General features: G+C 50.5%; 1 protein-coding gene across 4 annotated transcripts in view; it reads left to right on the forward strand.

Moving 5' to 3' along the window:
* The first annotated feature begins 1197 nt into the window (after positions 1 to 1197).
* TMEM269 (transmembrane protein 269) overlaps positions 1198 to 15682 on the forward strand; it is a 45552-nt gene continuing 31067 nt past the window's right edge. For 2 of the 4 annotated variants that reach the window (XM_073317201.1, XM_073317202.1), the window contains exon 1: positions 11486 to 11556. Coding sequence is in view for 2 of the 4 variants with exons in the window: in XM_073317200.1 (XP_073173301.1) it covers positions 11532 to 11556 (25 nt within the window). In the remaining 2 variants the exon portion in view is untranslated. Of the gene's footprint in view, positions 1309 to 2246; positions 2714 to 11485; positions 11557 to 15682 lie in introns of those variants that run through there. The other 2 variants (XM_073317200.1, XM_073317199.1) reach the window with 2 other exon arrangements.

Raw genomic sequence — 15682 nt, forward strand, 5'->3', positions numbered from 1 at the left:
TTTTTTTAGCAGGGGAGCTGTCTCAGGAGGGCAGCTGTTGAGGCGTGAAGGCGGTTACCTCAGCTGGACGGCTCCAGGGTGAGTATGGGAAGGTTACCTATCGAGCGATGTACACAGGGCTGCTTGTCGGGCAGTACAGAGATTGTATTGGTGAATATATAAGGAGATGTTGGGGCAGGATGGGGGGTTAAATAGGGGATGTATAAAGGGTTGTTAGGTTTCAGAGTAGCAGCCGTGTTGGTCTGTATCTGCAAAAAGAAAAGGAGTACTTGTGGCACCTTAGAGACTAACAAATTGATTAGAGCATAAGCTTTCGTGGGCTACAGCCCACTTCTTCGGATGCATAGAATGGAACATACAGTAAGATATACAACGGGTTTGAATAGACACTGGGAGTGGCTGGGTCATTACACATACTGAATCTAGTTCCTTAGGTTAAGCATCCTCACACCTTCTTGTCAACTGTCTAAATGGGCCATCTTGATTATCACTACAAAAGCTTTTTTCTCCTGCTGATACTAGCTCATCTTAACTAATTAGCCTCTCACAGTTTGTATGGTAATTTCCACTTATCTGTATGTGTGTATATATATATATATAAAATCTTACTATATGTTCCATTCTATGCATCCGATGCAGTGAGCTGTAGCTCACGAAGGCTTATGCTTTAATAAATTTGTTAGTCTCTAAGGTGCCACAAGTCCTCCTGTTCTTTTTAATGGGTTGTTAGGGGTTGTATGGGGGCAATATAGCAGGCTATGGGGGTGGCAGGGAGCAGTGTAAGGGGCTTCTTGGGGCAGTATGGGAATGCTTGAGGGCAAGATGAGGAGATGTATAGGGGACTATTGGGGGTGATATAGTGACAGTGTTGATAAAGGGGGCTCCTGGTGGTGGTAAAGGGGTTGCCTGGGGGCAGCATAGGGGGTGTACAGAGATTCCCGGGGAACAGTAAAGCGGCGGATATATGGGGGGGAGGCTGCTGCGGGTAGCAGAGTAGGGGTGTATAGGGGCTGCTGGGGGAAGGCATAGGAGATGTAGGGGGCTGCTGAGGGTGGCACAGGGCAGGTGTACAGGGGGCGGCATACTGGGGCTCGGGGGCCACGGGCAGGGGGTGCAGGGGGTGCATGGGGCCGGTGCAGGGGGCTGCTTCCCCTCCTTCCCTCCCTCCCTCCGGAGGCCCCGGCCGTCACTTCCTGTGGAATTTTCCCGGGGATGGAGGAGGGGAGCGGGCATAAAAGCGACCGCGGGGCCGCCGGGAGCAGCAGCCGGAGCCGGAGTCAAGTCGGAGTGCGGAGCGCCGCCCCCCTGGTGAGTACGGGCGGGTCCGGGTCCGGGTCCGGGTCCGGGTCTCCCCGGGAGCTGTCCAGCGTCTGCGAGCACCCGTGCGCGGGGAGCGGGACCAGCCCTGCACCCCGCGACCCCCCTCAGCGAGCCCTTCACCCCCAGCTTGCCCGCATCACCCCCAAGCCCCCAGCCCTGCACCCTTGACCCCCTCCCAGCCAGCCCTGCACCCCTGGCTTGCCCCCTGGCTTGCCCGCTCCCCTATCCTGCCCCCATCCCCCCACCCCGCCCTGTCCCTATCAGCCCCACCTTGCACTCCAGTCCCGCCTCCAGCCTCCTCTGTCCTGCACCCCCATTCTGCCCCCATCATCCCAAGCCCCCAGCCCTGCACCTGACACCCCCGGTCTGCCCCACATCATCCCACCCCCCCCCAGCCCTGCTACCCCCTGGCTGCCGCCTGTCTCCCTCTCACCCTCCTGGACTCCCCTCCATCCAGTTGCAGCCTGTCTCACTCGACCCCAGCTCCAGCCCGTCATCTCCCTAGCCCCCCCCACCTCAGGCCTCAGCCTGTTGCGCCCTGACCCGCCTTGGCCCCACTCAGCCACCTTGGTCCCTCTTAGCAGCAGCCTGTTGTTCCTTCGGCCACAGCCTATTCCCCCTGCCCCCCCCCTTACTCCCTTTCCATCCCTTCCTCACACCCTCAGGCACGACATGTTCCCCCCAAGTGATCTTAGCTGCAGTAACCCAGTAACTGCCTGGGGCCTCGTTTTGCCCCCACAACCCTCAGTGCCTTTGTGCCAAGTTACTCCTCGCCCCCAGTCTCTGAAGGGTTTTATCTAGGCCCCCAACTACGTTCCCTTGGGAACACCTGCTCCCAGCTCTCCACCACAATTGTCAGCGCTGCACAACTGTTCTATGCGGCTTCAGAACCGAAGGCGGCATGACAGGTCTTGCCCATTTCGCAGAAAAAAATATTTGCTTCTTGGTCCACTTTCCCCGCGATGCCCCAGGCACCGACACCAAACTGCACCGAAACCGACACGAACTGAAATCTACATCGTAACCCTCGGCTGTCCTGGAGGGCCGCGCTGAGGCTTGTCTACACTACCGCAGTGCAGCGGCGGGGCTGGGGCTGGAACCAGCGCCCCGCCGCTTCTGCAGCTGCACCCCTCGGGCCGCCCCGTCGCGGAAGGCAGTAAACCCTGGTCCAAGCACTGCGCCCGCGATCTCCAGCGCTCCTCCCACCCCGCTAGTCCACCATGATTTGCAAAAAGCCTCTGCCCTGTAAATTAGCCCCGCCCGGCTCCGTGACTCCGGCATCTGAGACGGGCATTGGCTATAAAATGAAGGCGTGCGCCAGGTCACTGTTCTCAGCAGAGGGCTAGGAGCAAAGAAACGCTTCACTCCAGTCCTGGCTCTGCCACTGATTTGGGTAAGTCACGTCTCCGTGCCTCGGTTTCCCGTCTTTCAAAGCGGTAACAGGCCTGGATGTGAGGCTGGGTCTGGTTTGTGGACCGTGCCTTGAATGCAGTAGGGGCAAGCATGGGCGGCGGGTGGAGCCCCCCCCTTAGGGGAGGCGAGCCCCGAGCCCCCCTGCTCCTCCCCCGCGCCCGGAGCAGCCCCGAGACCCCCGCGGCCGGCGGAGTCCCGGGCTGGCCGCGCCGCGCCCCCCTCCGCGGAGCCCAAGCGGCTGCCTGGAAAAGCCTCCGGCTTGGTCCGAAGCAGCTGTGCTATGCCCCATGCAGGTTCCGGGGCGGCCGAGGGGGCGGTATGTCTTACTCCGCTTCCAGGGTCCATCAGTAACTCGCTGGAGTCCAGGGAGATAATCCGGGAAGCTGAATGATACATGCCGCCTGCTCGCCGCCCCGGAACCTGCATGGGGCATAATACAGCAGCCGCGGGTCCGACGGCAGCCCACGGGAGCCAGAGCCTTCCCTGGCCTCTTCTGCCGCCGCCCCGCCTCAGGAGTGACTCCGCGAGGTGTTCTCAGCGTCAGGACAGGCAGATCCTATGGAAGAGCCAAGTTCCCTCACTGGCGAGCAAATCCAAGGCCAGATTCTCCTACCATAGAATCATAGAATATCAGGGTTGGAAGGGACCTCACGAGGTCATCCAGTCCAACCCCTTGCTCAAAGCAGGACCAATCCCATGTAAATCATCCCAGCCAGGGCTTTGTCAAGCCTGATCTCAAAAACCTCTAAGGAAGGAGATTCCACCACCTCCCTAGGTAACGCATTCCAGTGTTTCACCACCCTCCTAGTGAAAAAGTTTTTCCTAATATCCAATCTAAACCTCCCCCACTGCAACTTGAGACCATTACTCCTTGTTCTGTCATCTGCTACCACTGAGAACAGTCTAGATCCATCCTCTTTGGAACCCCCTTTCAGGTAGTTGAAAGCAGTTATCAAATCTCCCATCATTCTTCTCTTCTGCAGATTAAACAATCCCAGTTCCCTCAGCCTCTCCTCATAACTCATGTGTTCCAGTTCCCTCATCCTTTTTGTTGCCCTCCGCTGGACGCTTTCCAATTTTTCCACATCTTCTTGTAGTGTGTGGCCCAAAACTGGACACAGTACTCCAGATGAGGACTCACCAATGCCAGATAGAGGGGAATGATCATGTCCCTCGATCTGCTGGCAATGCCCCTACATATTCATCCCAAAATGCCATTGGCCTTCTTGGGCACACTGTTGACTCATATCCAGCTTCTCCTCCACTGTCACCCCTAGGTCCTTTTCTGCAGAACTGCTGCCGAGCCATTCAGTCCCTAGTCCGTAGCGGTGCAGGGGATTCTTCGTCCTAAGGGCAGGACTCTGCACTTGTCCTTGCTGAACCTCATCAGATTTCTTTTGGCCCAATCCTCTAATTTGTCTAGGGCCCTCTGTATCCTATCCCTACCCTCAGCGTATCTACCTCTCCTCCCAGTTTAGTGTCATCTGCAAACTTGCTGAGGGTGCAATCCACACCATCCTCCAGATCATTTATGAAGATATTGAACAAAACCGGCCCCAGGACCGACCCTTGGGGCACTCCGCTAGATACCAGCTGCCAACTAGACATGGAGCCATTGACCACTATGTGTTGAGCCCGACAATCTAGCCAACTTTCTATCCACCTTATAGTCCTTTCATCCAGCCCACACTTCTTTAACTTGCTGGCAAGAATACTGTAGGAGACTGTGTCAAAAGCTTTGCTAAAGTCAAGGAACAACACGTCCACTGCTTTCCCCTCATCCACAGAGCCAGTCATCTCATCATAGAAGGCAATTAGATTACTCAGGCAGGACGTGCCCTTGGTAAATCCATGCTGACTGTTCCTGATCACTTTCCTCCCCTCTAAGTGCTTCAGAATTGATTTCTTGAGGACCTGCTCCATGATTTTTCCAGGGACTGAGGTGAGGCTGACTGGCCTGTAGTTCCCAGGATCCTCCTTCTTCCCCTTTTTAAAGATGGGCACTACATTAGCCTTTTTCCAATCGTCCGGGACTTCCCCGGTCGCCATGAGTTTTCAAAGATAATGGCCAATGGCTCTGCAATCACATCCGCCAACTCCTTTAGCACTCTCGGATGCAACGCATCCAGCCCCATGGACTTGTGCTCGTCCAGCTTTTCTAAATAGTCCTGAACCATTTCTTTCTCCACAGAGGGCTGGTCACCTCCTCCCCATGCTGTGCTGCCCAGTGGAGTAGTCTGGGAGCTGATCTTGTTCGTGAAGACAGAGGGAAAAAAAGCATTGAGTACATTAGCTTTTTCCACATCCTCTGTCACTAGGTTGCCTCTCTCATTCAGTAAGGGGCCCACACTTTCCTTGACTTTCTTCTTGTTGCTAACATATCTGAAGAAACCCTTCTTGTTACTCTTAACATCTCTTGCTAGCTGCAACTCCAGGTGTGATTTGGCCTTCCTGATTTCACTCCTGCATGCCCGAGCAATATTTTTATACTCTTCCCTGGTCATTTGTCCAATCTTCCACTTCTTGTAAGCTTCTTTTTTGTGTTTAAGATCAGCAAGGATTTCACTGTTAAGCCAAGCTGGTCGCCTGCCATATTTACTATTCTTTCTACACTTCGGGATGGTTTGTCCCTGTAACCTCAATAAGGATTCTTTTAAATACAGGTTTCAGAGTAGTAGCCGTGTTAGTCTGTATTAGCAAAAAGAAAAGGAGTACTTGTGGCACCTTAGAGACTAACCAATTTATTTGAACATAAGCTTTCGTGAGCTACAGCTCACTTCATCGGATGCATCGAAAGCTTATGCTCAAATAAATTGGTTAGTCTCTAAGGTGCCACAAGTACTCCTTTTCTTTTTAAAATACAGCCAGCTCTCCTGTACTCCTTTCCCCCTCATGTTGTTCTCTCAGGGGATCCTGCCCCTCAGTTCCCTGAGGTTGTCAAAGTCATCTTTCCTGAAGTCCAGGGTCCATGTTCTGCTGCTCTCCTTTCTTCCTTGTGTCAGGATCCTGAACTCGACCATCTCATGGTCACTGCCTCCCAGGTTCCCATCCAGTTTTGCTTCCCCTACTAATTCTTCCCGGTTTGTGAGCAGCAGGTCAAGAAGAGCTCTGCCCCTAGTTGGTTCCTCCAGCACTTGCACCAGGAAATTGTCCCCTACACTTTCCAAAAACTTCCTGGATTGTCTGTGCACTGCTCTATTGCTCTCCCAGCAGATATCAGGGTGATTGAAGTCTCCCATGAGAACCAGGGCCTGCGATCTAGTAGCTTCTGCGAGTTGCCAGAAGAAAGCCTCGTCCACCTCATCCCCCGGTCCGGTGGTCTATAGCAGACTCCCACCATGACATCACCCTTGTTGCTCACGGTTCTAAACTTAATCCAGAGACACTCGGGTTTTTCTGCAGTTTCATACTTGAGCTCAGAGTAGTCGTACTGTTTTCTTACATACAGTAAAAAGAAAAGGAGGACTTCTGGCACCTCAGAGACTAACCAATTTATTTGAGCATAAGCTTTCGATGCATCCGAAGAAGTGAGCTGTAGCTCACGAAAGCTTATGTTCAAATAAATTGGTTAGTCTCTGAGGTGCCACAAGTACTCCTTTTTCTTTTTGCGAATACAGACTAACACGGCTGTTACTCTGAAACCTTACATACAGTGCAACTCCCCCACCTTTTCTGCCCTGCCTGTCCTTCCTGAACAGTTTATATCCATCCATGACAGTCTCCAGTCATGTGAGTTATCCCACCAAGTCTCTGTTATTCCAATCACATCATAATTCCTTGACTGTGCCAGGACTTCCAGACTGCTTGTTTCCCAGGCTTCTTGCATTTGTGTATAGGTACTTGAGATAACTTGCTGTTTGTCCTGCTTTCTTAGTATGAGGCAGGAGCCCTCCCCTCTTGCGCACTCCTGCTCCTGCTTCCCCCCTGTATCCCACTTCCCCACTTACCTCAGGGCTTTGGTCTCCTTCCCCTGGTGAACCTAGTTTAAAGCCCTCCTCACTAGGTTAGCCAGCCTGCTCGCGAAGATGCTCTTCCCTTTCTTCGTTAAGTGGAGCCCGTCTCTGCCTAGCACTCCTCCTTCTTGGAACACCATCCCATGGTCAAAGAATCCAAAGCCTTCTCTCCGACACCACCTGCGTAGCCATTCGTTGACTTCCATGATTCAACGGTCTCTACCCAGGCCTTTTCCTTCCACGGGGAGGATGGACGAGAACATCACTTGCGCCTCAAACTCCTTTATCCTTCTTCCCAGAGCCACGTAGTCTGCAGTGATCCACTCAAGGTCATTCTTGGCAGTATCATGGGTGTCCACGTGGAGAAGCAGGAAGGGGTAGCGATCCGAGGGCTTGATGAGCCTCGGCAGTCTCTCCGTCACATTGTGAATCCTAGCTCTTGGGAGCGATGGTCGTGGAACCCCCATCCCTGGGACAGTGCATCTCATGCCTTCCAATCGGTGGAGTCTCCTTCTGTTCCCTTCCCTCAGATGTATCATCTAGTCCACTCTCCACATTAGTACCTGTGGAGAGAACATGAAAACGATTGCTTACCTGTATCTGCCCTGCTGGTACATGGACGCTCCCCTTTCTTCTTCTGGAGGTCACATGCTGCCAAATTTTTTCACCGTCCTCCTGTCCCCGCTGCGCAGCCTGCTCTGAATCTTCAGAACCTTGTGTCCGTAGAAGCATATCCTGACGTCTGTCCAGGAAATCTTCAGTTTCTCTTATGCAACGCAGGGTCGATACCTGTTGCTCCAGACCTTGAACCTTCTCTTCCAATATGGAGACCAGCTTGCACTTTGTACAGACAGTCGCTTCTGTCCTGTGGAAGAAAGACAAACCTGGCACATCCAGTGCAGGTCACAACAGCTGAACACCCCCCGTCCATGTTACCTTCCTTCTACGAGCTTCCTCAGGAGTTGTAAAAAGAAAAGGAGTACTTGTGGCACCTTAGAGACTAACCAATTTATTTGAGCATAAGCTTTCGTGAGCTACATCCGATGAAGTGAGCTGTAGCTCACCAAAGCTTATGCTCAAATAAATTGGTTAGTCTCTAAGGTGCCACAAGTGCTCCTTTTCTTTTTGCGAATACAGACTAACACGGCTGTTACTCTGAAACCTCTCAGGAGTTGTAGTGACTACTCAGAGAAGCCGGCAAGATGTAAGCCTCAGTGAGCTCTCCCCGGGCAAACTCCCAGACAAACTCCCTCTGTTAGCCTCTCTGCTGTTCACTGGTTTGCAGCTGACTGGCTTTTTATAACAGTCGGGCCCTCTCAAGGCTCACCTCGGAACAAAGCATGCCCAATTCACACTTTGCAAACAACCAATCAAGCACACGGTCAAACTGTCCCCACAACAGACATTCAGATACTCACCAACACGGCCTCCCTAATGCAGCCCTTAGCGTACCTCCTCTCAGGCAGATCCCAGGCAAACTCCCTCTGTTAGCCTCTCTGCTGTTCGCCACTCAGCTGGTTCGCAGCTGACTGACTTTTTAGAACAGTTTCCTCTCCCTTCACCTGATTTTTACATCAGTATTATGCCAATAACTTTGGTGCCATTCCTTGATTCCCACGAGGGTAAATGAGAGGAGAACCTGGCCCAGGGCCCCTAATGGTCACTGACTATGGGCTGCCGGGCAATGCTCTCTCCTCGCCGTCTAATCGCCTTCATAGTGGCATTGGGGCTGCTTTGTCTGCAGAAGATATTAATAGCCCAGATTGTCCAATTTATCCTGTTACCTTCTTGGTGGGGACAACCAGAGCTGCCTATGGTGCTTTCTTATTGTTCTCCACAGGGGGAGCCTTCCCAGAGGAAAACTTGTTTTTCTTCTAAGCTTACCCTGCAGATTGAGTAGCTTTTAGTAAAGCAGTAGAAGAATGTCCAGTCCGGGTGAGGCATTTACAAAAGATGGGCACAGCTTGACCAGCCAAGCTCCTCCTTTCCCTTCCAGTGGCTGGGACTGACGGGAGATTTCTCATGCTGTCCAGGCCAAAGTGCAATAAATGCAAGAGCTGTCTGAGTGATTTGCAAAACTGATCACTTTGGTCCCTTACAGTCAGGCCTTTTTCCTCCTGGTTCATAGAATCATAGAATACCAGGCTTGGAAGGGACTCACGAGGTATCTAGTCCAACCCCTTGCTCAAAGCGGGACCAATCCCCAACTAAATCATCCTAGCCAGGGCTTTGTCAACCCTGACCTTAAAAACCTCGAAGGAAGGAGATTCTACCACCTCCCTAGGTAACACAGTCCAGTGTTGGCATTCTGTTGCCATGGGCTCTTATTGCAAGTGACTTGGTGGGATAAAGGCACTGGATTTAGTAGGTGTCTCTTACAAAGGAAGTGGTACTTGTGTGATGGATTACGCTGATCAAAAGGATTTAGAGTGGCTAAAAATCTACCCACTGCCAATAAAAAAGGGCCTGATCATGTTCTGAGGTTAGAAGGAGTACTTGCAAGTTTTTTACCTGACAAGCTCTGGTGTGGAGGGTGGAACGAGAAGAAGACTAGCCCAGAGGGTTGCTCCAAAGTTTTCTCTGAACTACACCAACCTTCTGAGCCCCCTTCCATCCCCGAACTGCAGCTCAGACCTTCCTTTCCCTCTAAACTTTTGAAAAGCTGTCACATGTGCAATCTGGCCTCCCCTAACATTCACCCCTTCTCCACACCACTTGCCAGATGCTGCAGGTGGCTACATCTCCAATACACATGCAAGTTCCCCCTTTCCCATTGCCCCTGTCTCTCCTGGCCCACTCTGCCTCCCCGGGACCTCCCTCCCATTGCTTCTGGCCCCCAGCTGTGTCCCCCTCCCCTCCCAATTGCTCCTGGCTCCCACTGCCTCCCCTAGTCCATGACCCCGGCCTCTACTGCCTCCCCACCCATCCTCCCGGTCCCCGCTGTTCCCCCTGGGCTCCCCAGCCATCGCCCTTGGGCCCCACTGCCTCCCCCCATTGTCCCAAACTCCCTTCCATGGCCGGCCTCACAGCCCCACCCTGCTTCTTGTCTTTTGACCACACCCCCACCCCCACCCGCTCTGGGCAGTGAAGGCCGACCCTGGTTGGATCCATCTGCTATTGTCCCTCAATTCACTCATCCTTGCACTTTAAAACTTCCCCGTTTTCATGCTCTAGAACAGAGGTGGGCAAACTACAGGCCACATCTGGCCTGCGGGACCCTCCTGCCTGGCCTGGGAGGCTGTCCCCCGGCCCCTCCCCTGCAGCCTCCACTCACTGCACGGCCGGCAGCATGATGCTTCGGGTGGGGGGGCTGCGAGCTCCTGGGGCAGAGCAGCTGCAGAGCCCGGCCTGACCCTGGGCTCTGCGCTGCGCGGTGAGGGGGCAGGGAGAAGGGCGGGTTGGCTAGAGGGCAGGGGAGTTTGGGGGGTTGGTCAGCGGGTGGGGGGTGGATAGGGGTCGGGGTGGTCAGAGGGCAGGGAACAGGGGGGATTGAATGGGGGCAGAGGTCTCAGGGGGGTAGTCAGGGAACAGGGGGGGTTGGATGGGGCAGGGGTCCCGGGGGGCTGTCAGGGGGCAAGAAGTGGGGGGGGGGGCACGCCTCCCTCCCCTAACTGGCCCTCCATACAATTTCCAAAACCTGATGCGGCCCTCAGGCCAAAAAGTTTGCCCGCCCCTGCTCTAGAATGATAACATTGCATCTCCGAAACCTCGGAGCAGTCTCTGAACCCTGGGATTTCAGGAGCGCAATGCACTGCGGGATGAAAATACCAGGGAAGTCTCCGACTGCAGGGACATGTAACTGGATCCAGCAGAGGATAAACTTTTCTTCAGGCTTAAATCTTGTTTTTCGAACAGGGCCTTATAGCAAAATCACTTTTAGTCCATCTCTGCCACTTACTCTTACTGTATCTATATGTTAATTATCAGTTTCCTTAAAGTTTTTCTCTGTGTAAGAGGGAAGGGTTGTTTAATTATTTAACAGTGCGTTTCTAAACTTAATAAATTGTCTTTCAAATCTCAGGGATTCTTTTGTATAAGCAAGTTTTGTCTTGAAATTGCACAAGCACTAATCTTCCTTTCAGACTACAGTAATTACCATAATATCCTGTGGAATTGTCCCCAGATCAGTCCTGGGAAGTTTCATTCTGAGCCTAGTGCAGGCTGGGTTAGGAATTCTGCTCCCACTCCGTATCAGTGGGATTTAAACCCCCAACTCATCTCGGCCCCTTGGAAGACCCAGCCTGTGAGTTTAGTAGTGCCATGTGGATGCTCACTTTATGCAGCAATGACAAAGCTCAAACTCACGCACAGAATCTCAGCGCTTTGCTTTCAGGGGGTTCTAGGACCAAATGCTCCCGCGGAAGCACAGCGGTGGGGGCTGTCACAGGAGACCAGGAAGCAATCTATTTGCTAGTTGAGCCTGCTTCTGTCAGTTGAGAGCATTGTTTGTTTAACTGTGTGAAGCAAGCTTTGGCCTCGTGCTAATGAGGTGTTGTGCCAGCAAGCAGAAATGCTGAGCTGTATTGTTCCGAAGGATATGCCCGTCTCTGGTGTGTAGCTTTTGTACTTCTGGCCACTAGGGAAGTTTGGGTATTTGGTACAACAGCACTTCTTGAAAGTGTTTTTTGTTGTGCTTTGGTAACAAGTCTCGCACACGGTGGGTGTATTTAGATGCAGGCAGAGCCTTCCCCAGTTAATTGGCCTTTTATAATACCCATTTGGTAACTGAGATGAGCAATTTGGGCAATGATCACTAGATGCTGTGAGCATGATCTAACCTCTGTAAATGTTTTTATTAGTCTTCAGTAGTAGAAGAGTGCAGTATCCCATAATAATTCAGCAAAGATGTGGATGGTGTCGCCCCCTTCTGGTGAGTACTTCTTGAAACTTTGAGCATGTCTTACTCCTTTCTGCATACTGATCTACTGATCCAACTCTTTTTTTTTTTTTTTTTCCCACTGAAAACACCAACAAACAAACCAGCATCCATAAAACTTGAGAACCAGAGAGGAAGCATGGAGCAAATGTTCAATTTATCATGCAAAGATGTTTAGTTGCCAGAGGTTTGTTAGTGTATAGATGAGGACGAGGGGAGAAAAGATTTCATTTTAGACCAGAAACTGCAAAGAGACAACCACCAAGCTTGTCCAGTAGTTCTTGCAGCTGGTTGGAAAATGGTGGGAATTTGTGAATGTTTTTGTACACCCCCTGCTCATCACTTGTTTTGGGGTCAGAATTTCAAAACTTTTCACCCACTTCTGGTCATTTTTGGCCAGTTGTGTTGCCCTTCTTAATGGGACCTTTTTTCTGGCTTTGATTACAGTTTGAGCAGAGGGAAGGAGTTGTAGTCTGAAATCCTGCAGAGCTACCAGACTGCAACTCCACAGATCCTGGGATTGTGGCATAGGCAGGCAGTGGTCCCTGGGTTTCCCATTTCCCCCTCTGCCAACCGCTTGATTCTTCCGAAGCCATTCTGACACTGGCTCTGCACCTCCCACACATGTTCACCCCATACTGTCCTAGATGAGGAATTGAAGGGGAAGCTGGAGTTCTCAGAATCCACCAGCTTAAAGTGGAGCATCTGGTCCCAGCACACCCCTTCGTACTCCGCAGAGCCCCAGCCCTGTGGATGCTTGTGGAGGGACAGTTTATAGAGGAAAGGAGCACAGAGCAGAGTCACCGTGCCCTGCTTTCCACACCCTTTCTTCCTGCCTGTTCCTGGTGACTTTAGTTCCCCCTCTCCCCCTGGCCGAAGTATAAGGTACAGCCAGCCCTTGGGCTGAAATGTGGCCTACCAGGCTTAGCCACACAAAGAACTACACAACATGTAGATGTAAGATTTGGGGCTAGTCTACAGTGGCAACGTAACATGGCTTGTATGGTCACAGCAGAGCCACCTCCACGGGGGACGCAGCTCCCAGCGCTGGGGCACTGTCTACACGGGCGCTTTGCCAGTGTAGACAAGCCCTTAATTACTTGTGATTAACAATCCACTGGCATGTGGGGTTTATTACTCTGGTACAACTGAGACAAGGTGTAAAAAGATGAATTCAGCCAAAAGTCATTCCCCTTCTTTTCAGTACTTCATGGAAAAAATAAAACTTGACCTCTTATTAATGGCAGTAGCTCCTGTCATCTGAAGTCCCAAGAACAGGAGACTTCATTGCACTTAATGTACAAACCTATAGGAAGACATGGTTTCTGTCTCAAAGAGCTAAAAATATTAAACATAATCATTTAACATTCTGGCCAGCCTGGCCTGCTGGGGTCTCAGTGTAATTTTAACGTGTGTTTGTGTGTATTAAAATTCCCCCCCCCCCCCCCCCAAGTGCACTGTAAGTGTTGGTTTGACAAGGAACAAAGCCTGGAGATTGAAAGTTAAGCCTGACACTGTTCTTGTACTTGGGGCCCAGTCCATTTCCTGTTGAAATCCATGAGTCTTTCCATGGAATTTAATGGCTCTTGGATCAGGGCCTTTTCTGTCTCCTTTTGTGATAGGCTGACCAAGGAGCCAAATAGCTATATTCTGCGATGGGTGCATGCGACTCTCCTTGAAGTCATTAGGAGCCGTGCACACGCATCCAAAGGCAGCATTTGGTCTGTAATGTGTGATTCTGTGATGTCCATAAAGTTCCTTCCTTGATATTGCTGAGGTTGGTTTGTTTGTGGTTGTTTTAACGTAGGTTTGAGTTTTCTCTTTCCTCACTGGTCGCCATGTCTGTGTTCTAGAAGGTTTTTCACACAACCATTCCTGGGCATGATCCATCTTTACTTCTGAACTTTCACAATCCGATTTGAATGATCGTGTAACTACTAATGACCAAACAACCCCCCAGCGACAGTTCCCTTCCAAGATAGCCGGTCCCTATGCTGTCACATGCTGCCCTCCACCTAATGAGGAAACAAGTAGGAAAACACAGGTTCTGAATTAGCATTTCTTCAGCTCCCCTAAAACACAGTATGTGCCAAGGGAGCATTTTTACTTAGAAATCCTCTCCTGAATGGCCCTACAGTATCAGGATTGTGTGATATTGCTAGTTTTTAAATGTCTCTGACTATTTCCTTTTTTTCACATTCACTCCACTGGAGGTATACAACTAGAGAGGCTCTGTGTGCTGCTTATGAGAGAATCTAGCTGGCTCATGTGATAGCTGCTTCTCTCCTACTATCCTTTTTCCCCCTGCTAGCCTAACGCAGACTGCAGTCAGCTTGAACTAGCAATTGTGTACTCCTGTGCAGTTAGTAAGGGTGAGTTCCGTCTGCTTTGAACGAGAGAGGTGATTGCATTGGGGAACAGGAATTGGATCCTCTTTTAAATACTTCCTTCTAACAGCCAAGGAATACACTGGATGTAGCTGAGTCATGCAAAACCACTGTCTTTAAGATTTGAATGGAGACGGGTTTAAATTTCTTAAACTGTAATTTCTGTTTTGCTTGGTTGCAGAATGACTGGATTTGGAGCATGAGATTAGCTTTCACAGCCTCTCCGTGCAACAGTTTCTCCATTGGGTTAAGATGCCAGCGTTCGGTTGAAATTAATCATGGGTGAAATCCCCTCTTCCCCCCCCTCCCCCCCCACCCCACAGAAGGATTACATGAGAGCAATACAGCCGTGCTGTCCTGTGTACCTGGGATGCAATTTTGAAACTTGTCCTGAATCATTCTTGTGACCCTGAGCCCAGACTGTGTGTTTTCTCTGGTAGTGATGTCAATCAGGGCAAACACCACGTGAAGTCGATGGCATTATGCTGGTGTAAAAGCAGGATAAGTGAGATCAGAATCTGGCCTTGGGTGTCTCCCCAGTCTCAATAGGTCTAATTATACCCATCTATTTGACAGTGTCACAGAATCCATCCTGTGCCACAGAAGTGCATTTCATTTTTTTAAAAAGTGCTCATCCCTGTGTTTGCCAGATAATCTTTTAAGTGTGAACTGAGCCTACATCAATGCAAAATTGTCTTGCTGATTATGCAGCCGGCTGGGAACAACATCTGAGAGATGGTGACTAGCCCCATTCATGTCAGTGGCGTGTTGGCTATTGATGGCTGATGATGAAAATTCAAATGCTCCTGTTTAACTCTTTCACTCTAGCAAGTTAATTCAGCTAATATGTCCAGCCCATGCCTTCCTAGTTGCCAAAACCTCAGCTTCTCCCTGACATCTTCTGCACTGCAGTTGAGTTGCCAATACACAGTGCTTTGCAAATATTGTGGGAGTGGAAAACAAATTCATTTTAATGTAGATATAAATAATGCAGGAGCTTCCGTAGTGATTGTATGAAGCATTTTCATATGTAATTGAAAAAAAGCCTTTAAAAGAAACCACATTTTCCTGAAGCTGCTGCAGAATTTCTACGTTTCAGCACTGGGGTCCCATAGAAATCAGGGGACCTTGCTGTAGAAGGTAGAGGAATAGACAGTCTCTTAATTATGTCCCATTCACATCAGCATGAACAACGGAGTTAGCAGAGATAGTGTTTAAATCCTGTGCGACTGATTCTGATTGCACTTTGTGGTGGAAAAACTAGTGTAATGCCATTAACCTCATTGATGTTACTGCTGATTAACACTAGTTTATGTGAGTGAGAAGTTGTGTGTTCTACCCCCATTTGCATAGGTGTAAATGGCTGCACAAGACGTAAGACAGTGGAGAGGCAGGTCCTTGGGGACGATAGTGCAGGCAGGGAATGCAGATCAGGCTGTTGTCTCTTTGCCACTCAGCTCCCTGTATTATTAGAGAACAGAGGGGTGACATGTCTTGTTTAATTGTGGCTGGAAATTGATAACTTGCTTTGTAAGCAGCACATTTCATGCTTTCGTGAACAGGTGAGAGAGGGGGAAGCACGTTCATATTTTAAAGGTAACTTTGCTGAAAGGCTTTTGCTTGGTAGACTGAGATAATTGAAGTCATACAAAATTAGTTATAGTGAGACTAAGGGGAATTTTACTGCAAATCTGTCCTTTAAAAGGACACTGAGGTTTAAGTTCCATTTTTCT

Source organism: Lepidochelys kempii, chromosome 18 (genome assembly GCF_965140265.1).
Source record: "Lepidochelys kempii isolate rLepKem1 chromosome 18, rLepKem1.hap2, whole genome shotgun sequence".
Lineage (NCBI taxonomy): Eukaryota > Metazoa > Chordata > Testudines > Cheloniidae > Lepidochelys > Lepidochelys kempii.